At 45.0% G+C, this 27,869-nt stretch overlaps 1 protein-coding gene across 1 annotated transcript; it reads left to right on the plus strand.

Moving 5' to 3' along the window:
* Positions 1-5,344: 5,344 nt before the first annotated feature.
* On the plus strand, positions 5,345-27,120 carry LOC135320413 (arylsulfatase L-like). The gene is made up of 13 exons (XM_064483526.1): positions 5,345-5,572; positions 9,327-9,413; positions 9,509-9,634; positions 10,198-10,240; positions 10,804-10,953; positions 11,551-11,672; positions 13,546-13,668; positions 15,532-15,964; positions 17,391-17,527; positions 20,341-20,475; positions 22,003-22,165; positions 24,273-24,394; positions 26,689-27,120. The coding sequence occupies exons 4-13, from the start codon at positions 10,218-10,220 to the stop codon at positions 27,045-27,047; spliced, it is 1,767 nt and encodes a 588-aa protein (XP_064339596.1). The 5' UTR covers positions 5,345-5,572; positions 9,327-9,413; positions 9,509-9,634; positions 10,198-10,217; the 3' UTR covers positions 27,048-27,120.
* Positions 27,121-27,869: the final 749 nt, after the last annotated feature.

Consider the following 27,869-nt stretch of genomic DNA (forward strand, 5'->3'; position numbering starts at 1 on the left):
AACTACAAAGGGTGTATGAGTTTTCTTGCTGAACAATACAACAGAAAAGATAAAAGTGTCTTAAATACAGAGCCCCATGGCAGCTCCGTAAGAAACAGGTGTGAAACCTTGTCAGCATGTTCCCTGACTTTCTCTCCTTCCAGCTGCCAGGACTCTGTGCAATTCCCACGTTCCTTGGTGGGGTGAGTCTCACTCAGGGTCCTCACGTACATCCCAGAAAGCTTTTTCACTCCCGTGCTCATGACGAGGCCTTGTAGCATCCAACTCTAAGTAGTTTGTTTCAACAGGGTTTGCCGATCTTAATATGTCCTGCCCTTGCCGGCTGCCATTTTACGTTACAAATGCAAGCAATTGTGGCTCTTTTTTCAGGTTTTGATTAATGCTATCTCATGAATCATGTTGACTGAACACTGTAACCTCATGATACTGGAATTAACACCATCAATTAACACCATCTTAAAACCCAGAGAAGAACCTATCGGAAGACAAGATGCAATGAAAAGGACCAAGACCTTGGCCATCGCTGGAGCGATGTTTCTTGAGTTGCATCAATCAGATACAAGCCTGTCGGCAATCAGGATTGGAAATGCCCTGTCTTCCAAGCCAGCGGTTGTGGGCACGCAATGTTTTGTGACATCTGACTTTTACCTAGATGAGTCAGATGTGGCATTTGGCTACTACCCCTGAAGGAGACAGAGGTGTGATAAATATACACCTGCAGTGTGGCTTTCTGATTTTTTTTCAACAGAACATAGAGTACATGCAAACATGTGCTGTCGCGCTGAGTAGGGTGGACCCAGTGAAGATGAAGATTTCTCAAGGAAACTGATCGGGTGCCTGCCTTACGAAAGTTTGCATTTCCTTGAACTTGCTGATTCTGAAATAAGGTGTTACTTTCTAATAGGACACAGTGTTTGATTGTAACCAGTGGGTTACTTTCCATGAGCTGGTGTTGTCCTGACCTTAACCTCTCCATGTTCAGAAACTTTATGGGTGTTATAAAGATGATACTCTCAGGGACTCTCCCTGACCACATTCCATGAAAAATTCAGGTGCTCCCTCCCCTTAAAAGGGTGTAGTGTCCTCATTTTTCACAATGATCAGATGCGGAGGGCTCTGCCAACCATCCAGAGTGACAACAGCGCCAGACTGGCGCACCCTCCCTAGAGGTGAAGGGAGCACTCATGAGATAACAGATGACTCATTGTTCAGACAAGCAGCATTCAAGACAGTAAAAGAGGTTTTGCTTATACTAATTAGCAAAACTGATACAGACATATATATATATATATATATATTTAACTGAATTATAGTTGATTTACAATATTATGTTAGTTTTAGGTGTAAACCATCGTGATTCAATACTTTTATAGATTATACTCCATTTATAGTTATTATAAAATATTGGCCGTATTCCCTGTGCCAGACAATGTATCCTTGTAGCTTATTTATTTTATACATAGTAGTTTGTACATCTTAATTCTCCACCCCATCATACCCCTCCTCCAACTGCTTTCTCCAGTGGTAATAGTTTATGTGCATTTTGATAAATTGTATACCTTTAATAATTGTATTGATAACCCTCTTAGCCAGAAACATTGTTTTAACATTTATAACCATAAGAAGCAATAAAGAATAATTTTAAAATATTTTTCAGCTGTGGCAAAGTATGCTAAAGGGACTTCTGGACGAATTTCAAGCTAAAAATATTTGGAGAAAATTCTGCAGAGGTGATAATCTGCCAAAGAGAAACAAAATTCACAGAGGGGGGAAAAAAAGCTGTTTAAAATTTCTGACTGTTAAAGAAGAGATATTTTTTCAGATTTCTTTTCTACGTTGATGAGATTAGGTTTCAAAATGCTAGCAATTACATGCAACTGACGGTATTTAAAACGCCGGCGTGACAGTTTTATCTGTAAACTTCAGTATTCACAATGTGCCAGGAAGGCCAAGAGCTTCTGCCATTCTCCCAGGAGGGGATGAAGTAAAGCAAAGAGAAACAGACAATGCTTGGCAATCTGACACCATCACACGCCCAGTGCGGTTAAGCTGCCTTGAAAAGAGATGGAACTTCAGGCCTCGCTCTCCGAGGAACATCTGCACGATCTCAGGCAGTTGCTTAAATATGACAGAAATCATTTTCCTCCTGTGGCAGTGGAGGTGAGTACTGTCATATATACATTTTTGTGGCATGTTTAAGAAAACACATACCCACTCTCTTGTAGCTTTATTTTTTTAAACATTTTTTATTGACTTATAATCATTTTACAATGTTGTGTCAAATTCCAGTGTTCAGCACAATTTTTCAGTCATTCATGGACATATACACACTCATTGTCACATTTTTTTCTCTGTGAGTTATCATAACATTTTGTGTATGTTTCTCTGTGCGATACAGTGTAATCTTGTTTATCTATTCTACAATTTTGAAATCCCAGTCTATCCCTTCCCACCCTCCACCCCCCTGGCAACCACAAGTCTGTATTTTCTGTCTGTGAGTCTATTTCTGTCCTGTATTTACGCTTTCTTTTTGTTTGTTTGTTTTTGTTTTTTAGATTCCACATATGTGGAATTGTAGCTTTATTTTTGTTTATCGTCTCCTTTGATTTAAAAAATGTTCATCTTCTCCATTGTGAGAAATAAGAAACTGGCCAAATTCGTCTAATTATAATTTTGTTTTAAAAAGTGGGTTTAGCACATACAAGTGGAACTTTCTTTCTTTCTTTCTTTCTTTCTTTCTTTTTTGTTTGGAGGGGGAGATAATTAGGTTTGTTTATTCATTCATTGATTCATTCACTTACTTATTTAATGGAGGGACTGGGGATGGAACCCAGGACCTCGTACACGCCAAGCACACACTCTACCCCTGAGCTGCACCCTCCCCAACACAAGTGGAAGTTTGTAAAGTCAACTTGTAAAACCACTGACATTGGACATGCTACGTCTCCCCATCTTCTCCTCGGTCTGTCTTTTTCATCGAACAAGGACACAATTATATAACAACCGTGGTAAAACAGAGCGCTCCACTCCAGGTGTACGGGTGTATGGATCCACTTTTGTTTCACTGAGCTCCTGGGCATGACTTGATAGAAGACCCAAAGTCTAAGGGTTTCCAAGAAAAGTGGTGGAGGGCAGGAAGTTCCATCCCCAATGAATGAGTGAGTCAGCCGAGACCTCTGTGGTCACCGTGTGTGATCGGCCGCCACCCAGCGGTCCCTCTCTGCTCAGCACGCCGTGGACAGGATGGCATCTTCCTCGTCACACCCACAGATAAGTCAGTGCTTACCCTGGGGGGGAATAATGATGCGAGTTATAAATGCACACACCTACCTATCATCTTAGAGCCCCCAAATGACTCCAGACCAAAACACGCAGAGATCCATGTTCAGTGCAGCCGAAAAATTTGTCACCGGGGAGGCGCTAAATCCGGACATTTCACCATGAAAGAAAGAAGAGATTTTTTTTTTTCCCTGTGATTTCTCAACTACAAAGAATATCCAGCGGCCCTTCGGTGTTCCTGCATGTCAACCCCACCCTGTTCTGTTTTGTCTGTAATCCCCACATGATCCCCCAGTGGCCACACATGTCCCATCCTGCCAGTGAGGAAGCCGGGAACCAGAGAGGTTATGCAACCGCCTTAAAGTCACAAAGCTGGAAAGCACCATGGCTCGGCACTGTTTCCAAGTCCTGCTGTTCGTGGCCCACCTCCAGGACCGCCGTGCTTGCAAGAGTGAAGCAAAACAAAATGATTACCACCAGGAGCACCCTAGCAGTGACCCCGCTGCCAGATTGACATCATTCACAGATTCAAAATAGACGGCTTCTGTGGAAAGATCCGTCTGTTTTTATCATTTGATGGCATCTTCCCTTGCAGCTCAGTGAAGCTCTGATCGCCAATTTGCAGGCTGTGTCCAGATGGACAGCTGGGTCTGCGGTCTGGGGAGGGATCACGGTGCCCAGGGGCGAAGGAGACCCACGGCATTCCAAGACCCTCGGGGGGAAAGGTGCCCTGACGGGCTCATGCAGGGAAAGGGTCACATCCAACCCCCGTCCCCTCTGGGTGGCTGAGAGCGGTCAAGTGGACGAGCTCGCGTCAACCACCGCGACGGATCAGAGAATTTACCCGAAGTGGAATTGAAGGCAGGTGACAGGCTGATTTTTTCTGTTCTAAAACACACATTTTTTTTTTAATCCCCAGTTTCTGTTTTGCATTTCTTTCATTGTAGTACAATCCACACAACACAAAATTTATCATTGTAACCGTTGTGAAGCAGACAATTCAAGGGTTTGATACACTCATTTTTTTCTATGATCGGTTATTACGAGTTGTTGAATGTAGTTCCCTGTGCTCTACAGTAAGACCTTGTTGTTTATTTTATATACATATATATTATATGTATTACTTTATATATATATATATACATATATATTAGTGTGTATCTGTAAATCTTGAATTCCCAGCTTATCTTTTCCCACTGTCTTTGCCCCTGGTAACCAAAAGTTTATTCTCTATGTCTGAGTCTGCTTCTGTTTTGTAAAAAAGTTCATTTGCATCTTTTTTTAAAAAATACATCCCACATACAAGTGATGTTGGATGAACATTTTTATATTATTCGACACCTAGACGCGTCTCGAAAGAATCATTCTTAACAGCAAGTTTCTACTGTACAGCACGGGGAACTGTATTCAATATCTTGCCGTAACTTATGGTAAAAAAAAAAAAACACGTAAACGATTATGTGCGTGTTCCTGTATGACTGAAGCACCGTGCTGTGCGCCAGAAATTGACACAACATTGTCAACGGACTATAACTCAATAAAAAAAAATGCATTTAAAAGAAAAAGAGAATAATCGTTCTTACATAGGATGTCAGTTGAAATACAGATTGCTGCTACCATCTGGGAAAATGGGTTCCCCAGCAAATACAAAAGGAAAAAAAAAATTGGCATAAAACCGAAAAGGAGTTTGCACAACATAGAACAGTCCTCGGGTAGTTAAGTGTTAGTTGCACAGAGAAGAAATTGCAGGCTATCGGAGCTATTTTGTCTTTTTATTTCGGAGACGGATGCCAGAGTTGGGGGCAGCAGGCAGTAGGAGGAAGCACGACATTTAAGGACAGTGCAAGAGGGATTTTCAAGGCAGCGGCTTCCCTGCTTTGGGAGAGAACAAGCAAATGCTCCCAGCGAGGGATCAAAGACAAGGCGGGTGTCAGCCCACTTGAGAATGAAGGAGTCACTGTTTGTAGTAAGAGCTGTCGGGTCCCCCTCCTCCCCCGCCCCCAGCAAGTGATACGTTTTGTAAGTGAGAACAGAAGGTCCTCTGTAGAAACCCGAAAAGGGCGGACAGCAGACGCCGGGCACTTCCCTCCCCTGCTCCGAGCAGCCTAACTTGGGTTCTGCACAACTCCGGTCGCTCTGAGGAGTGAATCAGCCTGCACATGCGTGGACCGGACTGAGGGCTGCTGCTCAGAGCAAGGGCCGTGGCTCCCGGGCCGAGGACCGAGAGGGCCGGCCCCTGTGCGAGCAGCCACTCGCCGACCCGCCGCCGGCCTGGCCCGAGCGCACCACTCAGGTAACCCGCTTCTCTTGAGCTGCTGGGGCGTCAGCTGCAGGCTGGCCGGTGACCCTGGGCGGCCGTCCTGGGCACGCACGCTGCCTGGCATGCTGTGGCATCTGGACACGGTTTAGAGGCAATTTTCTTTAAAAAAAAAAAAAAAAAGGAAAGCAAAGATATCCTTGACAGATTTTGCCTCAGGTGATTTCTAAAAGAAATGCAGAATTTAAACGAACTAGAGAAAGAGGGGGAAATAGAGTTACTCTAGATGCTAAGAGATTTTGCAGTGTGCGGACAGGAAGTTCAAGAGATGCAGAGATCAAACACTGAACTGGGTCTGGGAACAGAGCCCGAGAGTCGTGGACGAATCGGGCCTACTGCCCGCGCTCTGGAGGGCAGCCAGGAGCCGGAGACGGGGTCCGCGGGGGGGGGAGCAGATCTCTCTCCCCTGGAAGAGAATCAAAGGCTCACTTAGGTGCCATTCTCCCTCGAAACTCTTTCTTCCTCTTTTTCTGTATCTTTTTAAAACTTGGGATAATAATTAGCAGGTAACCTTGTGAAAGTTTGAGGTGTACAGAGTGTCGGTTTGATGCATTTCTATGTTGCAGCGTGATTGCTACACTAGGGTGACCTAACACCAGTCGCACGTCACATAATTGCCATTGTGTTTTGTGTGTGTGTGTGTGTGTGTGTGTGTGTTGCGAACAGCTAAGATCTCGTCTCTTAGCAGCTTTGACACTCATGTCACAGCAGTAATCGCCCGTGTTGTGCGTTAGCTCTGCAGAACGTCTTCATCTCCGGGTGGCAAGTTTGCACCCTTACACATCTTCCCATTGCCCCACCCTTCCACCCCCCTGGGAACCACCCCCCAACCCGCTACGCTTGCTTGGTATCTTTCTTACCACAAGTTTTCTCTGGCAGCAAGGAGCCAATAGGAAGAAAATCAGGCAGTGTTTGAAGGGATAAGATGCTGCCTTTCATTGCAACAGAAAAAGACGCGCCTTGGGTGTAGCTAAATTTACAGAGCACATCACTTAAGAGGGAAGGCAGAGACGGGATAAAACTAAACCTCATCTGATCATGCGACCTTGACTGCATGGCTTATATAAAGAATCTGCTCACTCAGGTGGGACAAATACAAGGAGTCACATTCCCCAGAAGAGTCAGAAGAAGCCCGTAATCTGCTTTTTCTGGAAGAAAAAAAAAAAAAGATTAAAATAGATACAAAGCAAAAAATTGTATCTATTTTACACCAAATTATACATTTTTATATAATACATGTATACTGTGGGTTATATATTTTATGTATACATATTATAAATGTACATTATTAATATTATCAATGTATATTTATAAGTATACTATAAATATATTATAAATGTAATTATATTAATGTATATTATTATATTATAAATGAATATTATATTACAAATGTATATTATTATATTATAAATGTATATTATAGTATTATAAATGTGTATCATTTCATATCTAAATATATCTTTCAAAAAAATGCTCCTATAGACCTCCCAGGAGGTGGTAACTTGTAGCCAAAAATCGCACCATGGACCAAACTGCATGAAAAGCAAGCATTTGCAGCCTGCCTCCGTGGCTCGCTGTTACAGCAGGTCAGGTGTGCAAAGCCTGCCCCCCTCTCCCCCTGCCCAGTGTTCCGTCCCGCCATCAGTGAGTGGTTTCACCGACAGTATGCGTCCTGTGGGATTCCAACCCTGACAATCTGGAAAAAAAAGCTATGGAGACAGTGAAAGGACCAGTGGCTGTCGGGGGCTCGGGCTGGGGAGGAATGAACAGGTGATGCATGGAAGATTTGGGGGGCCCTGGATGACACTCTCACGAGAGGTACATGTCATGTCATTACACCTTGTCCATTTGTGGGATGTTCAACATCCAGAATGAGCCTTCATGCAAACTCGGGGCTTCGGGTGATACAAAGAGTGAACGGCCACAATCACCGTCACCCCCCGTCCACAGCCCACCAGAAGCAAAGAGCAGGCACCGACCTGGGCAGCTCACACCTTGCTAAGATGCCTCCTCAAAGTGTATAAAGTAACGGAACAGCCTGGACCTTGGTTCCAGACCTTGCTCTGTCACGGCAGGTCTCACCACGAGTGAGGGAGACCCTCGGCCTTGGTCCCAAGTGAAAATGTCCCTCCTACGGAGGCATTGACCGCATATAGGGGATCGAATGAACCTGTCCCATGGGGTTTTTTTGCTGCCCAAGCCCCATCCCAACCGCACACATGGCTACCTGGCCACCACAGGTGCATCGCCCTGCCCTTGCGCTGAGGAGCATACAGCTGGCGGTGGCATGGCACATACCCTGAGCTGGCCAGGGAGCCTGGAAAGAACCTGTCCTCTGCCTTGTGGCCAAGGGCTGACGTGCAGAGAAGGACCCGCAAACACCAGGCTGGCTCAGGGGGACGAGGACAGGGCCTCCACACAGCGGTCCGTGCCCTTGGGCGTGCAGCCAGGCAGCGGGGAGCCAGCCTGTGCTTTCCCAGGGAGCAGCTCTGACGGGACACGGTGAGACTCAGGAGGGCTAATTGTCCAGGTGCCCAGGGACACACTACCTTTGCTGAGTCTCCAGGGGACACAGAGCTAGAACGTGAACCAGAGGTCTGAGCCTCTTACCACAGGGGAAAAGGCTGTCCCTGTTGTGCAGGAAGCAGCTGTTGTCACCAGGCCATTCTGTAGACAAGCAAACAGACGTGTCCTTTCTCCACCTCCTCTTACTGTTTTGCACACATAGGAGCGCAGCACACACTGTCTCCTGCCTCTTTTTTTTTTTCCATTTAAAATATATGGGATAAACTTATAGTTACCATGGTGGGAAGGGGTAAATTGGGAGCTTGAGATTTGCAGATACTAACTACTAGCCATAAAATAAACAAACAAGAAGTTTATACTGTAGAGCACAGGGAGCCATATTCAATATCTTGTAGTAACTGATGGTGAAAAAGCATATTAAAACAAATATATGTATGTTCCTGTGTGACTGAAGCATTGGGCTGTATGCCAGAAATTGTCACAACATTGTGTTAACTGACTAGACATGAATTAAAAAATATATTTTAAAAAATAATAAATAAATAAAATACATGAGGATAAAAAATATATGTATTGGATATACACAGAATTAGGTCCATCCATATCGTGGAATATTATTTAGCCATGAAAAAGGAAGGGAGTTCTGACACAGGCTACAACATGGATGAGACTTGAGGACACTTCACTAAGTGAAATAAGACAGACACAGAAGGACAAAGACTGCATGATTCTACTTGTATGAGGTCCCTGGTGTCATCAGAAATTCATAGAGACAGAAAGCAGAAGTGTGGGTTTGGGGGAGGGTGTAGCTCAATTGCTAGAGCACATGCTTAGCATGCACGAGGTCCTGGGTTCAATCCCCAGTCCCTCCATCAAGTAAATAAATAAACCAACCTAATTACCTCCCTCAAAACAAAATTAAAAAAAAAAAAAAGAAATGGGGATGGACGGTGGGGATGGGCGCGTGACAGTGTGAGTGGACGTGATAACAATGATCTGTACATCGAAAAAAGGTTAAGATGGTCAATTTCATTAGGTGTATTGACCATCATTAAAAAAATTTTTTTAAAATATGTTTTGGAGATATTTCATATCAATATTTTATTACTTAATTTTACATCTTCTTTTAGACATTTACCTTCTGTATCAGGGATCTGGAATCTCTGGTCCGTTCAATAAACTCTCGCCTGTTTTTGGAAATCAGGTTTTACTGGAGGACAGCCAGGGTCGACGTCACCGGTGTGCGCTCCAGGGTCACGTCCACACCACAGGCCAGAGTGAGGTCATAGCGGTAAGAGCCACAGTCATAGCAGAAAACCCCAAATGCTTATCATCTGGCTCTGGATAAAGACATGTTCTATATTCTTTTTTTTTTTTTTTCATTAGGACTGAGCAGTTAAAGCAGAGACCTAAGACCAGCCAGTTTTTCCTCATCGAGCTGGAGCAGACGTCCAACCAGGAGAGACTCACTCCAGCTCTGGCCACAGGCTACCTTCTACATCCTGGTCCCAGGTACGTTGTTTGCAGACTGGCTTCCTTCCATCCAAGGGCCGTCTTGAGGGCGTTCACAGCTTCCTCCAGGTGGAACACATCTCGAATTCATCCAGAGCTTGTGCAAGTAAGAGCTGCACGCACCGTGACCTCCGGGAGGTCCACGAATTCCAGAACCTTCAGCTGGAATGTGGCTCTGCTTACTGGCTGGCTGTTACGAGATTCAGGATCCGTCAGGGTCACACATGGCTTCCAGCAGCCACGCCTGGATCTGGAATGCGTCAGGGCCTTTCAAGCCTTGAGGAACATTCCCTTCAGGAGGGAGGTATCTTCCCCCCGTTGGCAGAAAACCGATCATCCTCCAACCCACGTTCCAGCTAACAAAGTCCGTGTTCTACATTCTTAAGGCAGGGTTGAGCGTTTTTAAAGCCTTTCCAGTCGGGACGCACGCTCCTTTATGAGCCTTGCCTACCGGTTTTGTGACGATTTGGGGGCCCTTTTTCATTGCAGACTTACACACTGACTTACCGAATTACTTGAATTTCTGCTACCTACGTTGGCATCAGCCTCTTTCTTTCTTACAGGGAACTGAAGGAGAGAGGACATGCTGCAACCAGAACAGTCCTGGTAAGATCGGATTATGTGCGATGCCGAATCCTCTATGCTTGCCTGTTTCTTCCCGTCCCTTTCTCAGATGCATTGATAACAAACGGCTGTTTCTCAGTGAGTGGTTGATCATGTCTCTTGCTGATCAGGCGTGGGGCTCACGCTTAATGTATGTGTTCCGTGCGCCCCGACCTGGGAGGCACCCCAGGCAGCTTCAGGAGGAATTCCATTCCACGCTTCCCAGTCCAGCCGTGCATCAAGCCCTCCCATGGGCCGGGCGTCTGGTTTTCCTGGAAGCCCACAATGCAGAATTGCTTTGCGGACTCAGATTCCATCTTTATTTCATGACCCCGGGGATCGGAACACCACTGTGCTGTTGTCCGTGTGCGTGCTCGCGATGGCGTCCATAAAAGTATGAGTTGTTTTAATTAAAGACAAAAAAATGTCGAAGAGATGTATTCAGACTCTTCTGAAATGGGCTGATAATATCCGAGTCCCCCTCAGATAGTGACCCCCGGCTTACAGAAGTAGCGTCAACGAAACGGACGGCAGCGTGAAGCCCTCTGTGGCACCTTGTGTTTCAGGAGCTGGCTGGCCGTGGCCATCGGAGTGCTTCTCGCTGCGAAGCCCTCGGCTGGCAGAGATTTGTTTGGCTCCCGTCCGAGCATCCTTCTTCTGATGGCGGACGATCTCGGCATTGGAGACGTCGGCTGCTACGGGAACACCACCATAAGGCAAGGGACAGAGGGCCCCCGGTGCAGAGGCCACTGATAATGCGTCCAGCCCTTGGTTTATGCAATGCAGACTTTGTAGAATCCTGCACACACGTCACGTCTTTGAGCACCTTTCTCCCCCACACCTGCACCAACCCCAGCCCAAATGAATCCTACATACAACTCATCACCGCACTTTTAAATATGACCTCCATCAGCACAGTCTACAGTAGACGATGTTTTTTTTTTTTAAATCATCACTATTGCCTGTAAGCCAAAGACGAATAACATCAAGTTTACCTCGCTCTCCAACCTCCATCCATCAAGACGCGTCCGCCCACTCACGCACGATTTCAGGGCTCCCTGTGCTACAGACCGGTCCGTGGCCTGCCCAGCCCAAGCCAGGACGTGCCCGTCTGCCGTTCCTAGTTCATCTATCGTAGGATAAACTCACCCCATCACAGGTGATTGTGGTCCTTAAGACCCAGACACGAGGCTGGGTCTGACCCCCACCCTCAGGCACCGCCTACAGCGTGCTGTCATCTTGCTTGTGGGGTAAACCCGCGCGTGCATTTGCCGAGGAATGAAATGGTTACTGTTCACCCCTTCCCTTCGCAGGACTCCAAACATTGACCGCCTGGCCGAGGACGGAGTGGTGCTCAGGCAGCACCTCGCTGCCGCTTCCGTGTGCACCCCGAGCAGGGCTGCGTTCCTGACGGGGAGGTACCCTCTGCGCTCAGGTCGGTCCTCTCTTCTGTCCAGCCACACGCCGGGCACGAGCACGCTCTTTTGAACGTTAGCTAAGTTAGTGTGCGAAGTTCTCTTTAACTAAGAAAGTGTGCTTAGGTCCAAGGAGGAGACAGGTCCAAGTCCCCCGTACGTTTACCGTCAGCTTGAAGTCATGATGGGCACTAATAATGTAAATGGCATATAATTCCATATGCTATGAAATATACGACTTTTAATTTTTTTTGCCACTGTTAAAAAAAAAAGTACAAAACCATTCTTCACTCAGAGAGGGTGTGAAAACAGGTGGCCAGCAGGATGTGCCCCACGGGGGCAAGCTTGTCAACGCCTAGGGATGTATAAGGGATGTTAAGACATAATGAGCAGTATTTGGAGCCTGGTTGTGCAAAAGTTTAAGTAACCAAATATGTCTAATCTGATGGAGAGGAAACGGGGGGATCTCCAAAGGTTGTATGCAAATCTCTGCCCACCCCGTGGAAAAGGAATTTCCTTTGCTCTCTGTGGCCCCAAGTGACAGAACTGAGCCCTCTGAATGAGTTCAAAGAGTGACCTAGTTTGGCAGAGGTCCCAGGTTCAATCTTCAGTACTTCCACTGACAACAACCACCACAAACCTTCTGAACCCTCTGAATGAGTTTATTTATTGGTGATCTACCGTCTCTCTCTTTCCCTGCAAAGAGATTTATTTTAAGGAATCGGCTCCTGTGATGGTGGGGTCTTGGCTGGTCCAGAATCCTTAGGGCAGGAAGCAGGCTGGAGGCTCAGGCAGGATGTGATGTTGCAGAATTTCTTCGGTGTCTGGAAACATCAGTGTTTGTGCCTAAGGTCGCCACCTGATTAGACGAGGCCCACCCACCTTAACAGGGGTCACCTTCTTTAGTTCCAGCCGGTTGATTGTAGGTGCTAACTACACCTACAAAAGGCTTAAGGTCGCCACCTGATTAGACAAGGCCCACCCACCTTAACAGGGGTCACCTTCTTTAGTTCCAGCCGGTTGATTGTAGGTGCTAACTACACCTACAGAAGGCTTTCACAGCACCACCTAGACTGGTGGACTCGTGTTGGAATAACTGGAGACTGTAGCCTGGTCAAGCTGGACAACCTACTGACCTTCACTGACCCTTGTATACATGGTTCTCTGACACCCTCTCAGGGAAGACCTATTTAGTGTTCACCTGGCTTTCTGGCACCAGATGCATTCTCGAAGTTTTGGGACTGTCTCTGAGCTCTCCAAGTTCCCACACCGTGTAGTCACTCTCTGAGCCAGATGGGGCCTCTCAAATCAGACTGAGTTGCATTCATCAGAAAGGTCCAGGAGGCAAAGAGCGTCTTCTAAGTTCTTGGTTCTCAATGGTACACGGCAGAGCTCTATAAAAATACTGAATCCACATTTTGAAATGCTTGGGGACGAGGTCCTGGATAGATCAAGCTCAGGGTAAAGTTTTTCAGCACACTACAGTCATCTGGGGGGAGTCTTTCAACTGTCCCAAATCCCAAATTCCACCCCAGACCAACCAAAATCACAATCTCTGGGGTGATAACCAGATGTCAATATATTTTGAAGCTTCCCTCATGATTCCAATGTGCAGACAAGTTTGAATGTCAAGCATCGGATTAATTGATACATGAGAAAAATTCACTTATTGAAATGATGGTTTTGAAGATTAACATTATGAAAAATGCTTAATACAAAATGTCACAGGAAAAAAACCATATGGGATATTGGCTGTTTATGTGATGTCTAGCTATGTGGAGACTGGAATAGAAGTCAGCGTAAAAAAAGCAAAACATCAAAAACAAAAAGATAAAGATGATGATACCAATTGATGCTTGATTGTAACATTTCTTTGAAATTAATTGATCAAAGGTATGGTTTCCAGCAACGGTTACCGTGTTCTTCAGTGGACGGGAGTCTCTGGGGGCCTTCCTGCAAATGAGACGACTTTTGCAAAAATATTGAAAGATAAAGGCTATGCCACTGGACTCATAGGTACGTACATTTGTTATATATATATTTTTTATTGAAGTAGAGTCAGTTTACAATGCTGTGTCAATTTCTGGTGCACAGCACAGTGCTCCAGTCACACATGAACATACATATATTTGTTTTCATATTCTTTTTCACCGTAAGTTCCTACAAGACATTGAATAGACTTCCCTGTGCTATACAGTATACACTTGCTGTTTAGTAAGTATTAAGCACGTTACTTTTATATTCAACTAAAGGTTATGTCCAACCAAAAAGCTTGGAAATGAATAGTTGGGACACAGTGGGATTTCCCACCAGACAGAAAGCCCTATGCACGCCGGAATGACATTGCTACCCAGGTTGCAAAATAGATGCTCAGGAAGTATCAGTTCAAGGAGGGGAGGGTCTAGCTCAATGGTGGAGTGCATGCTTCGCATGCACGAGGTCCCGGGTTCCATCCCTACTCCCTCCATCAAATAAATAATAAATAAATAATCTGAATTACCTCCCCCCCACCAAAAAAAAACAACCCAGGAAATTTCAGTTTAATGAAATATTTGACATTTCATATAATTTGGTGAGGCATCACGATTTTTTTTAAAAAAGAAAATGTCTAATTTTACCAAATTACCAAAAAAAAGTTCCATAATGCTGTTTTTTCCCCCATATTGCCTGTGTAGAAATGTGACTGCATAGATCAGAGCCTCCCTCTCTGCTTCTACAAATAGCACGCTTATGCTTCTGAACCTCAACAAACCATGTTGCATAGAGAATGGAATCAATTTCAGGGTGACGCTTTCTTGACAGGGGACCAAGTTGTCACTATCATCATCGTGGTGTGGCGATAATTCTGTTAACCATATCGTGAATTGATGACAGAGACCATGGCTAGCTCTGCAGCTCTTCGAATAGAGAAACCAGTAGATTCCCAGATATTCCTCGGGAAACCACAGGAGGTTTTCTGGTTGACGGTCACCATCGGGCAGCTGAGAAGACACATGGAGAGTTTCTTTATCCACAGCAGGCAGTCTAAGCATGTCCCCCTGACTGACCTTGAAAACCGGGCTCTGTAAACCCCATCACCCACCCCGACCCTGACTAGGACGAGACTGAATTAGCAAAGGGAGGCACAATTCTAAAGTCAGGAAGCCCCCTGGTCATGCTGGTTACGTCAGATGGACTTCTCTAGGGTGATCTGGCCACTCCCTCTCCGCCTTGATTCTGGTTCTCCCATAGCCCTTTGCAAAAACAGCTGTCGTGGACTGAATCGTTCTAAACACTGGAAAACTGCAAACATGAGCTTCTATGGGGGAAAAAAAGGGGGGGATTTTGGCAGATGTGGTTAAGTGGAAGATCTTGAGAGGGAGGGATGGGTTACCCAGGTTTCCTGATGTGCCAGGACAAGGGTCCTTTCAAGAGGGAGACAGTGAGCGATTTGACTGCAAAGAAGAGGTAGGTGATCATGCAGGCAGAGGATGCACTGATGTGGCTGAAAACCCAGGGACGCCTGGAGCCCCCAGAAGCTGGAAGAGGCAGGGAGGACCCTCCCCTGGAGCCTCGGGAGGGAGCACTGGGTTGCTCACACCTTGATCGGAGACATCGGGTCTCCAGGACGGGGAGAGGATGCATTTCTGTAGCTCGGAGCAACCCAGTTATGGAAATCGGCTACAACAGCACAGGAAATAGAGCTACCACACAGGGCCTCATTCCCCTGAAACAATGAGGCCAGGGTGCGGTGCAAATAACAGCCAACACGGCCCCCACCCCAGCCCAGCACCCAGCAGGGTGCCTGGAACATTCCGGGGCATCGCCAGCACGCCACACCCGCTCACCCAGTGCCGTCCGGCCGCCGGCGGTCACGCCTGCCTCCTTTCTGCCTTTCAGGAAAGTGGCATCTGGGGCTCAACTGCGAGTCCCCCAGCGACCACTGCCACCACCCGCTCAAGCACGGCTTTGACCATTTCTACGGAACGCCGTTGTCCCTGATGGGCGACTGCGCGCGCTGGGAGCTGTCGGAGAAGCGCGCGGCCCTGGAGCGCCCGCTGCGCCTGGGCGCCCGCGCCTTCGCCGCCGCCGCCGCCGCGCTCGCGCTCGCGGCCGGGAGGCTGGGCGGCCTGACCGCGCGCTCCTGGGCCCCGGCCGCCTGGGCCGCCGCCGCCGCGGCCGCCGGGCTCGGCGCCGCGTCGCGCTGCCTGGGCGCCCTGATTGTGCACGCGGACTGCCTCCTCATGCGCAACCGCAGCGTCGCGCAGCAGCCGATGCGCTTCCAGCGGACGGCGGCGCTGATGCTGCGGGAGGTCTCGGCCTTCGTCCGCAGGTGAGTGTCCGAGGCCGGCTGCGTCCCAGCGCTTCGCTGCGTGGGGACGATGTGCTGGAAGACTCCGCTGTGATGGGTATTGGAGGCGTGAAACGCTCCTGGCTCGGAGAGACGTGTTTTGGTAAAAGGGGGCAGGGTTGACGTTCACCCAGCTCGATCCACTGAGACCAGTGATGGGCCGTTTGAAATGTATTGCTGTCCCCTCCTATTTCAGAGCCAGTCTGGTTCTATGAGCACCCCCTGATCACCACAAGCTTTACGTAGACAGCTGAGTCACCGGAAGACGCGTTGCAGTAAATTCTAAATGTTTTTTGTCTCTTTTAAAAAAGTTCTTTTGATCAGGGGAGGTAATTCGTTTTATTTATTGGTTTAAATTTTTTAGTGGATGTAGTGGGGGTTGAACCCAGGACCCTGTGCCCACTAGGAATGAACTCTACCACTGAGCTACACCCTCCCCGCAGTTCTGAGCATTTCTGAAGCTCTGCCATCAGGACTAAGCTGTCGTCTTGCTCATGCCAGCCTAGGTGTAAATCTGAGTGGCAGTGATGAGGGGACTTAGCAGGTCAGGCCAAGAGAGACACGATGAAAAGCTAACAGCGAGCAGAGCCAGTCCCACGCTCCCCAGGGGTGTCCCACTGGAGGGGGTGACACCGTCAAACCCCAACTTACCTGGTGGGGATGAGGCTGTGATCATGTCCTGGAACGTTCTGAGAGCGTTCTGGACGGAATTGCCTAATATGGCTCAACTATGAAGCGGATAATCACCTTTCAGACTAAGACAGGTGAGTCTGATGCCTCTTAACTCAGCGTAAGAAAATTCAGCTGTGCTTCTGTACGTTGAGGATAAGGTTTAGACCATGAAGATCTGGCAGAGAGCGAGGGAGATGGGGCATCGCCAAGACGAGGGAGGGTCCAAATGAAATTCATAATCATTTATGAAAAAAAAATGTGGTTTTTTCATAACTATTTCATGCCCTAAACTCCACTGTTTAAGAGCAGTGGTAAAGAAAACTGAATGTTCAAATCTGTGTTATTGACGCTAAGATGGCGGTGGAGAAGTATACTGAAACAACAGAATGAAAAAAAAAGCCAGACCAGACAGCATCCCAGTATGCTGTCTTACTTTCAGTTGTCCGAAGTACGTAGTTTGAAAATGATAATCCAGGGAGGGAAAAAAAATGTATCAAATCAGTCTGGAATCTTTAATAGACTTTAGAAGACAGAAGTCATGAGTCTGAAGCTTCTCAAACACAGGAACATTCTCCTGCTGAACAGGGGTTTTACGCATCTGTTTCTGGTGGGAACAGCAGCAAAGACACGTATGTAACGAAGGGTGTGGAGATGGAGCTTTGTATTAACCGTGTCCAGGACCGCAGTCTCTGGCTTCCCCTCCAAGACAACTCCAATACGTTGCATCTGTTTTCAGAAACAAGCAAGGACCTTTCCTCCTCTTCGTGTCCTTCCTGCACGTTCACACGCCTCTGATCACCACCGAGAACTTCCGAGGGAGGAGCCGCCACGGGCTGTACGGAGACAACGTGGAAGAGATGGACTGGATGGTGGGTACGTACCTGTTCCAGGTGCGACCACGATGGTTCCTGCTCCAGAAACAGCAGGAGGAAGGGAGATAAAGACTGAGCAGAGGGGACTAATAAGATGACCGATAGGCGAGGCATCTCCTTGAACGTCAAAGGTCCTCTTTGCTCCGTGTTGTTCTATTTCTCTTTTTCAGGTGGGTTGATTTTCTGTTTCCCCCCAGGAGAGGGTAAAACCCCTGTGGGTTGGGACCGCCTCGCTGTCTTCTCCAGCTGCGTTCCCTGGGTTTAGAACGGTGCCGGGTGTAACAAAAAGTGAACGTTTCTTGAGTGAGTCAGTGGTCACACAAGATGGCACTTCCCTGCTTCTCGGATGAGGGCTTGGCACCCGTGGTTTGTGTGGTGATGGGCTGCAGAGATTGTCATCACAGAGGGGGAAACATACCTTAAAAATATTTTCACGGCGTCCTCATGGACTAAAACACGGGATGTGAGAACTTGGAACATGCTTGTGCAATGATTCAAGTCACCTCACATCCCCAGAGGGCATGGCCACTCTCCCTCTAAGACAAATCCACTCACCTTTGCTTCTAAGGGTCCTTGGGTGGAGAAGATGAAGAATCCGTGGGAAATGTAGGCTGTTTTATGTGATGTCACAGTCTGAGGGCTTAAAGTGAGATTCACAGTGCCATAATTTGAGAAAAAAAAATCTTAAAGGAATAAATGTGCAAATGTATGTGATCAAATACTTGCTGAATGATAAAGAATGAAATTTTACGGTACAAAAAGAACCTGGAAGTTCATCCGGATAAGGAGCTTTTTATGAGAGACATTTAACGACTCTTTCCAATGTCTTCCTTTATTCTACGTCCCAACTTAAAACTCAAGCAACTGTATAATACTTTTTTTTTAGTTTTTGTGTGATACATTATTATTATTATTATTATTATTATTATTATTATTATTATTATTATTAGGCAAGTAATTAGGTTTATTTATTTTATTTATTTCAGTGGCGGTACTGGGGATTGAACCCAGGACCTCGGGCACGCTAAGCACACACTCTACCACTAAGCTATACCCTCCCCTCATATGATACTTTTTAAATTAAAATCACTTAATAATGTAGGTGGGTGGAGTTCAGGAATTCATTAAGGCAGTGAAACTCTTCCATGTGACAACAATGGCAGATATGAGACATTTTGTGTGTCTTTATAAAAAGCCACAGAATGTACAACCCAAAGACTGAATCCTAATGCAAACTGAAGACTTTAGTTGATAACAGTGCATCCGTATTGGCTCTCCAATGGTTATCTGTAAACCCAACACTGTTCAAAAAAATAAAATCTACTCATGAAGGGATAGAAAAATCAATAGCGGTACAAATTTAGAAATCCTTGTCTGAAAGAAAGCAACTTAAGAGGAAGAAATGGCCAAAGAACAGATGGAACACATTGAAACACACACACACACACACACACACACAAGCAAAAACCAAGGGCAATACAGTTGATTTAAAGCTAACCATATGGATAACTTTGTTGAACATAAGTGCTCTAACACACCAACTAAAATTCAGACATGGTCAGACTGTATTAAAAAAAAAAAAAAAGCAAGGCCTAACCCCAAGGAAATAATTTGTTTCTTTTAAGTTTGTAACTTTTCAAAAATTGAAGTATAGTTGTTTTACAATTTTGTATTCGTTTCAGGTGTACAGCAAACTAACTCATATATATATATATATATGATTTAATATTCTTTTCCATTAGGGTTTATTACAGGATATTGAATACAGTTCCCTGTGCTGTACAGGAGGTCCTTGTTCTTTATCTAGTTTATATACAGTAGTGTGTGTCTGCTCATCCTAAACTCCTAATGTATCCCTTCCCACTCTCCCCTTTGGTAACTAAGTTTGCTTTCTGTGTGAGTCTGTTTCTGTTTTGTAAATAAGTTCACTTGTGTCAATTTATTTTTTTTTAGATTCCACCTGTAAGTGAGATCACGCAGTGTTTATTTTTCTCCATCTGACTTGTTGCACTAAGCATAATGCCCTCAAGGGCTATCCATGTCGCTGCCAATGACAGGATGTCCTTCTTCCTCTAGGCTGAGTCATATTTTGTTGAATATATTTATCCAGTCATCCATCAATAGACACTTGGGTTGATATTCCATGAAAATAGTTATCAAAAAGAAGCTGGGGGAGTGGTTGACGATATTTGTCTCTCTCTGACTTACTTCGTTTAGTATGACAACCTCCAGGTCCATCCATGTTGCTGCAAATGGCAATATTTCATTCTTTTTTATGGGTGAGTAGTATTCCATTGTGTAAATACACCACATCTTCTTTATCCAGTCATCTGTTGATGGACATTTAGGTTGCTTCCATGTCTTGACAATTATAAACAGTGCTGCTGTGAACACGGGGGTGCATGTGTTTTTAACTCTAAGAAACGGAATCACCATTGAAGACCATGCTTCACTGCTGTACATACATTTCCAATGCCATTATCAGCCTCCTTCCTAGACCCGCCTATCCTTTTTTCTCTGTAAGCTTCTTTTGCCAAACTTTTACATTGTTATTATTTTGTCCTATGGAGCACATAGCTTTCCAGCTTTTCTAAAGCTTTTTGGAAACAGGGCAGGACATGTATAAAGATGTATTTCAATCTTAAATCGAGGATGCTTAGAATTCCACAATTATATAAGTGCTCGCTGCCATGATGCTGTAATACTAAAGAGTCGTTCTCTTGAAGCACCCCAGAATGCTAAAGCACATGCTGAATGATGTAGTTTAAGAGCGTTTTCTATTTTGTCTGGCTCAAATGCATCTATTCTTTGCAGGGCAGATACTTGATACTTTGGACGCAGAAGGACTGGCCAACAGCACCCTTGTTTACTTTACATCGGATCATGGGGGGTCCTTAGAGGCTCAGTTTGAAAACCACCAATATGGCGGCTGGAATGGGATATATAAAGGTAAGGATGAGCCATGCCCAGATCCTTATCTGTGGTCTTTATCTCATCCTGATAATTCCCAACCCTTCCTCTGGAATGGGGCCGTCCACCTGAAGATAAACAGAAAATACTGCTACCCAGGAACTTTGCTTTTCTATTCAGGACAGAAATTATAATTTGTCATGATCAGATATGATTTTTTTTTTCTTTTGCATAGTTCAGTGATTTTTGGCCTTCTCAGAATTGTGCAACCAGCACCACAATCTAACCACACATTTTCATCACCTCTAAAAGAAATCCAGAACCTATCTGCAATCATTTCTTATTTCCTCCTGTGCCCAGCTGCTAACTTACTTTTATCTCTCTCTACTTCCTTATTCTAAACATTTCCTGTAAATATAACACATAACCCTGTGTGTCCTTCTGTGTCTGCTTCTGTCATGGAGCATCCTGTGTTCAAGGTCCATCCATGTGTAGCATGTGTCAGAGCTTTACTCCTTTTCCTGACTGAGAAATATTCCCCCATGTGGCTGGACCGTTTTCTGTTTACCCATTCATCAAGTGATGGACTCAGGTTTGAATTTTTACATTCAGGCAATGCATTCAAGGAGGATGGACACCCAGGGTGGCCACATTATCTCCAAACTACGATTCTACTGATTATAAGAACATCATTATTTGATATACCACAAATATTCTAAAACATGCTGCCAAAAAAAAAAAAGCCAAACCTGGCATACTTCTTCTTTTCACCTACAGAACTTAATTTTTTTTTTATTGAAGTATAGTCTATTACAGTGTATCAATTTCTGGTGTACAGCACAGTGTCCCACTCATGCATATATATACATATATTCATTTCATATTTTTTTCATTAAGGTTATTACAAGATACTGAACATAGTTCCCTGTGCTATACAAAACAAATTTTGTATTTTTTTCTGTTTTTATATATAGTGATTAACATTTGCAAATCTCAAACTCCCAATAATTTTTTATTCAGTGTGAAAAATTTATTTACACTGATGCTCATATACATATTTAACATCCAGCAGCCTGTTACATACATAAAAGCGAATATATAACTATGCAAATTAAATATTTGCTTCGTCACGTTATTCTTCCATAGTCTAAGTAGCTGCATGAATAGAAAAGCAAATTTCTTTATTTAAAATATCAATTTGTTTTCTTTTACTATGCTTTTTGGAATGTGGGTCCATTTAAACAATTCTCAAGCAAAAATTTCAGGAAAAAATTCACCCTGAAAAATCTAAAAATAAATGCATTAAATGACTTTAAAAAAGAAGAAGAAGAATGTCCCCAAAGACATCCACATCCTGATGCCCATGTGGTAGACCACCACCACCCAGATTAATAAGGAAAATAAAGTCTAACCAGTGCCAAGAAGGAACTAAATGTCAGCATGCAATTAAAAGGAAGAGACAGGGAGAGAAAGACAGATTGAAAACAAGCAGAAAGTTTAAATGACCCAGGAAAGCAACACTTGTGATCTTCAGTCACCTTGTTTTCTGTTCGTGTCCCAACCCAGGTGGCAAAGGCATGGGTGGCTGGGAAGGCGGGATCCGCGTCCCGGGGATCTTCCGGTGGCCCGGGGTGCTGCCGGCCGGCCGAGTGGTCCACGAGCCCACCAGCCTGATGGACGTCTTCCCCACCGTGGTCCAGCTGGGGGGCGGCCAGGTGCCCCAGGACAGGTACAGAAGAAGGCAGCTCAGTTTTGCATAGAGGCAACAGCACGTATGTGGAGTGTCTCTGTCCCTCTCGCTTGGCATAAGGCATCCATGAGATCGGTCTCTGGAAAAAGCGCCCCATCGATACCACCTGGAATGAATCGTCGGCTTCATTTTATGCACAAAATGTCCTTCCCTTAACCTGATTGTTAAGTGGAGCCATTGGGGCATAGGGACAATTGTCACTGAAATTCCAGCCATGAATTTACTCCCCGTTCATCCACCACAAGAAATTCCTTTGGATGGAGCATGGCAGGGACTTTTTTATGATTCCAATTTCTCTTGCTCTAAAAATTATAGAAAATGCAGGGAAATTGAAAGAAACCAAAGTTATTTCATAATCTTGATATCATACACAAGGGTACAGTTAAGTTATATGAGAGCTATCTATTATATGTATTTAGAAATATTTTATGTTTATTTATATAAATATATCTAAGTATACAGCTATCGATGTACATACCGACTTCTGTTTAGAAATCTTTGCACGTGGACAAAAATTTTTAATGGTTTCACAGTACCCTTTCAACCATCTTCGTAAGGTAGACTTAAGCCTTGTTCTTTTTTATTTAAAATTCCTGCTTTGTCCGTTGACTGCTTGTCATAATTATCTTCTTAGTAAAAATCCAGAGAAATTAAATTCCTGCGTCAAAATGTGTGGCCATTTGACAGGTAACTCTCTTGGTACATTTTGTCAAGTGGTTCCCTAGGAGTTGCTCCTGGCCATCTGTGAGATTACCATAAAAATAATGGAAGTAAAATCAATTTAAGTTACACATGTGATTTATTTATTATGTAGATACATGACACAGATGTGCGTCTACACATACACATACATGTGCGTGTTGTAGTTTCCATCGCTATATCCCCAGAGAAGCTGACTATTCCACACCTTTCTTTAGCTCACATTTTCCTGTGTCCTCTTCGCTTAGGTTGAATACCATGCCTCTGGTTGATTTCTTTGTCCTAATTGCCTGCTACTTCTTAAAATTAATTTATAACAGCTCATTTGTTTTAAAAGTAAAAATCTCTCTGTCATGTACACTGCAAATGTGTTTTACTGGAAGGTAAGATAAATTCAGCCTTATACTGTAGCTTGGTTTTATTTATATATATGTGTGTATATAGAAATATACATGCTCATAAACACGGACATATGTAATCATATACATATGTCTGTATATGCATAAGAATACACATATTTGCAAGTGAAATTATATATATATTCTGTCTACACATGGTGTATATATATGCTATATATCATGTATCTATATGGTGTGCATATAGACCATCTGATGCATATAGACATACGATATATGGTATATGGTATGTATATCTGGTATGCATTTATATGGTATATCTAAGGTATATGTATATAGTGTGTTTATATGTGTATATATAATATACGTATTGAATATACAAAGAGCATATGTTGTATATATATTGTATATACAGTGTATACATTGTGCATATATGGTATATAGAATATGCAGAGCGTGTACATATATTGAATATAAAGTGTATACATTGTGTATATATAGTGCATATATTGAATATGCAGAGCACATATATTGTGTATATATTGTATATATATATTTGTAAGTAACGACATACATTGTGTGTACATATATTGAATGTACATACTATATATGCAGATAAATTTTCTTTTATCATATATGTTTATGAAATGATTCCAAGTCTTGTTGAAGACTACAACACATTCTATAATGACTCAAAGCTCAAGTCGATATAAAGCCAACACGTTTCCCTGGATGTTAGCCCATTTCTGCATTCCTAGCTCTTTTTTTCTTTTTTTCCTTAACGGAGGCACTGGGGACTGCGTCCCCGGGCTCGTGCACACCAAGCATGTGCTCCAGCACCGAGCTCTGCCCCCCACCCTCTTGTCTGTGCAATCCTAAGTAGGCTGGGTGGGCCATCCCTTCAGCCGAGCAAGCTGGACCCTCAGTGACCTTTTAGCCAAGGGTGAAGTTTGCAGGCGCGTGGTAGGGTGGCTGCTCCTTGCTAAGGCGTGCATCTGCCCCTCCCTGAGCCCCTGCGCTCCCGCCCGCAGGGTGATCGACGGCCGGGACCTGCTGCCCTTGCTCCTGGGGACGGTCCAGCACTCGGAGCAGGAGTTCCTGATGCATTACTGCGAACAGTCTCTGCACGCAGCCCGGTGGCACCAACGGGACAGTGAGTAGGCTGCGGGAGGGAGTCACAGTGTGGCTTCCCTTCTCCGTCTCCTGCTTCTTGACGCCTTTCCTTTCCGCACGAGCTCCTTTACTTCCTTCTTGGTGAGACTTTTCTTCTCACGCCAGCAACATCCTTCTGGCTGTCACTCATCCTATCCTTACGGGAAGGGAATTCTTACCTATGGTTTTTGCATTATTTATGGGATTGTCTATGACTTTCCTGCCTCCCCCCTGTGATGGGAAGGACCACTTTTATCACGTGCAACTTTTATCATCCCACGTGCATGCGCACACACACACATACACACACAGACTCTCTTGCACAAACACGGGGCTTCCCACCTGGCTCTAAGCTTTGCAGTCTGTTCTCTTCACCTAGATTTGGTTTGCACGTGTCTTCACCACCTTAACTGAATGCCACCAGCTCATATTTGTTGTAATCACAACTTTGTAATATAAGCAACAATCTGCTTGCTGCATAATTTTCACATCTCAAACTTTTCCAGGCATATTTTGCCCCAAGAGTCTTTTTCCAAAGAACTGTAAAGTCATTCTTAATTCCAGAGGAACACCAATTGTCATCACCTTCAGTGTATAAATGAGCGTGGTAGGGGTGGGGAAGTGATATCTTTACAATCTTGAGTTTTCCCCAACTGCAATGTGTTATGTCTCTCCACTTCTTAGTTAAAAAGTATTCATTTCATGAAGTGTTTTATTCTCTTATGGGTAATTTCTCTGTATTTTAATTGCCTCCACATTTATGCCTGGATTCCCCATCACCGCCCAAGTGGAGGTACCAGAGGTTTTCTGTTTCTATGAATCATTTTCTAAAATGCAGCTCTTGGATTTACATAATAACTGTATTTTTAACTTTGAGGGGGAGTAATTACATTCTTTTTTCAGTGGAGGTACTGGGGATTGAACCCAGGACCTCATGCATGGTAAACATGCTTCCTGCCACTGAGCTATACCCTCTCCTTGTAATTTTAAATTTTATAAATACTTGATTTCTACTTCTCCTTGGTCTTCGGATTAAAGTTTCCCCTTTTTGAGTCTTTTCTCTTCATTTCTGTTTCCCTCCCTGTTACTCTGCCTTGGCGTGACAGTTTATCCCTTTTCTGAATTTGCCTCACATACCTTTCTTCCAGGGTTTGGGAAGGTTTCCATCCCTTTGTTTCCTCATTTTTTTTATCGTTACTCTTTTTTCTTCCTTCCTCAAAAGCAGTCTCTGGATGTCTCCAGTTTTCTGGATCAAGACTGAAAGACTTAGTCTTGGAATCCCCTTTATTTCAGAAAGTTACCATAGATTTTTTTTTTTTAATCTCCATCTCTTTCCTGTCCATCCTTTTCCATAGTGTTATAATCTGGGATGATTTTTTTCTTGCTACATTTTTTAAATTAAATATTATAGGTTTCTCCTTTTATGACTTTTCAAAAAATTTGTGGGAGAGTAATTAAGTATTTATTTATTTTAATGGAGGTACTGGGGATTGAACCTTAACCACTGCCCTATATCCTCCCCCTCCCCCTTTAAAGACTTTTTCTTAAGACTTTCAATTGCACAGCTCAATCTAGAAGCATTGACGCTTAGGGATGATTTTTTATTGCTACATCTTTGCTTTTTTAAAGTTACATATTATAGATTTCTCCCTTTAAGTTTTTTTCACTCTGGTGATCTCATTAATTCTAATTATCTACCAAAGTCTCTACTTCCTAAACCCATCACATTGGAGGTCAGGGCTTCCACATATAAAACTGGGGGAGGGGGACACACACATTCCATCTGTACTATTCCCATATCCTAAAATGCACACTTTTCAAGTGTAAAATTGAGCAACGTTTAGCACATTCACAGTGTTTTGCAACCATCACCCTTTCTAGTTTCAAAACATTTTCATCACCCAAAAAGGAAGCCTCGATCCCATTAAAAAAAAAATCATTCTACATTCTGCTTCCTGCAGCCCCTGACTAGCCCTGAATTTCTTTCTGTGCCTGTGGATTTGCCTGTTCTGGGCGTTTCCTATAAATGGAATCACGCCCTGTGTGTCCTTCTGAGTCTGCATCCTCTCACAGAGCATCCTGTGTTCAAGGTCCATCCATGCTGTAGCCTGTGTCGGAGCTTCACCCTTTTTCCTGGCTGAGTAGTATTCCCCCGTGCGCACGGACCCCGTTCTGTTTCTCCGTCCATCCTTGGATGGACACTTGAGCTGCTTCCAGCTTCTGCTTGTTGTGAATCACCGTGCTCTCCAGTAATGTGTCCTGTCTCTCCCCCTTCAATGCTTGTCCTTCCTCCAGGAGGAGCAGTGTGGAAAGTCCACTACGTGACCCCCGTATTCCACCCGGACGGAGCCGGCGCCTGCTACGGGAGAGGGGTCTGCCCGTGTTCCGGGGAGAAAGTAGCCCATCATGACCCACCTTTGCTCTTTGACCTCTCGAGAGACCCTTCCGAGGCCCACGCCCTCACGCCGGACACGGAGCCTTTGTTCCATCAGGTGATGGAGCGAGTCGCCCGGGCTGTGGAGGACCATCGCCGGACACTCAGCCCAGTTCTGCTGCAGCTGGACACGCCGGACAACACCTGGAAGCCGTGGCTCCAGCCCTGCTGTGGCCCGTTCCCCTTCTGCTGGTGCGATCGGGAGGCAGACCCAGGGTAACGCCCGCCCGGGGAAAGCTGGGTCCCCGGCCCCTGGAGCTCTTCACTGGCGTTACAATAAAACATCACCGTCAGGTCAAGTCACCCGCTTGTGGGGGGGCTGAGTAGTTCCCCCAGTTGTAAAGGGGAAGGGACGGGGAAGAAGTGGTAACACACAATCACCACGAAATAAAATGCACCCTTGAGGGGCTGCTGCCTGGACCACCAAACAGGAGAATAAACCCTGCAGAAACACTGCAGTTCTCCCTGCCACCTGGGGGAGGCTGCTCTGTCCCCAGAAAGAGCTCAGATCCCAAGCGAAGGTGTTTTTACATCATAAAGATGTGCAGAGAAACAGCAGGTGGGCGCCGAGGGTCAGAACTGACTCTGATGAGGTGCGGGTGAGACCAGTTTCGAGAAGGTGGATATATCATTTTCAACATTGACAAGGACAGACTGTGTTTCAAACCAGAACTATTTTCAAGCCATGACGCTTGGTGAAACAGTGCCCCGGTGATCCGGGGAAAGTCAGAATCTGGGAGCCGTGCTGGGTCTTCAGTGTCCTCCCCTCTCTATGGTGCGAGGTCACTGTCTGATGGGACTCCCTGGCCCCCTGGCTTTGCAATGGACCAGCCCAGGATGGGACAGCAGCAGGAGGGAGAATGAGGTGGGAAATTTATTCATTTATTCCAGACACCGCCTACCCAATCACCTCTCTCAACATTCACACACACATACACATACTCCCAGCTCTGGTCAACATAACAGAGTTCTGCAAACAAGGGGTGGGGTTTAAACATCACACATTTATTTCTCCCGGTCCTGGAGGCTGGAATCTGAGGTC

The sequence above is a fragment of the Camelus dromedarius genome, chromosome Y (assembly GCF_036321535.1).
Source record: "Camelus dromedarius isolate mCamDro1 chromosome Y, mCamDro1.pat, whole genome shotgun sequence".
Classification (NCBI taxonomy): Eukaryota; Metazoa; Chordata; class Mammalia; order Artiodactyla; family Camelidae; genus Camelus; species Camelus dromedarius.

Bases quoted from the DNA above. Each gene is read 5' to 3' on its own strand.
- LOC135320413 (XM_064483526.1), top strand. From the start codon at position 10,218: ATGCTGCAACCAGAACAGTCCTG. The intron at 15,965-17,390 runs GTGAGTGTCCGA...ATCTGTTTTCAG, and splicing joins GTCTCGGCCTTCGTCCGCAG to AAACAAGCAAGGACCTTTCC. The intron at 22,166-24,272 runs GTACAGAAGAAG...TCCCGCCCGCAG, and splicing joins GGCCAGGTGCCCCAGGACAG to GGTGATCGACGGCCGGGACC.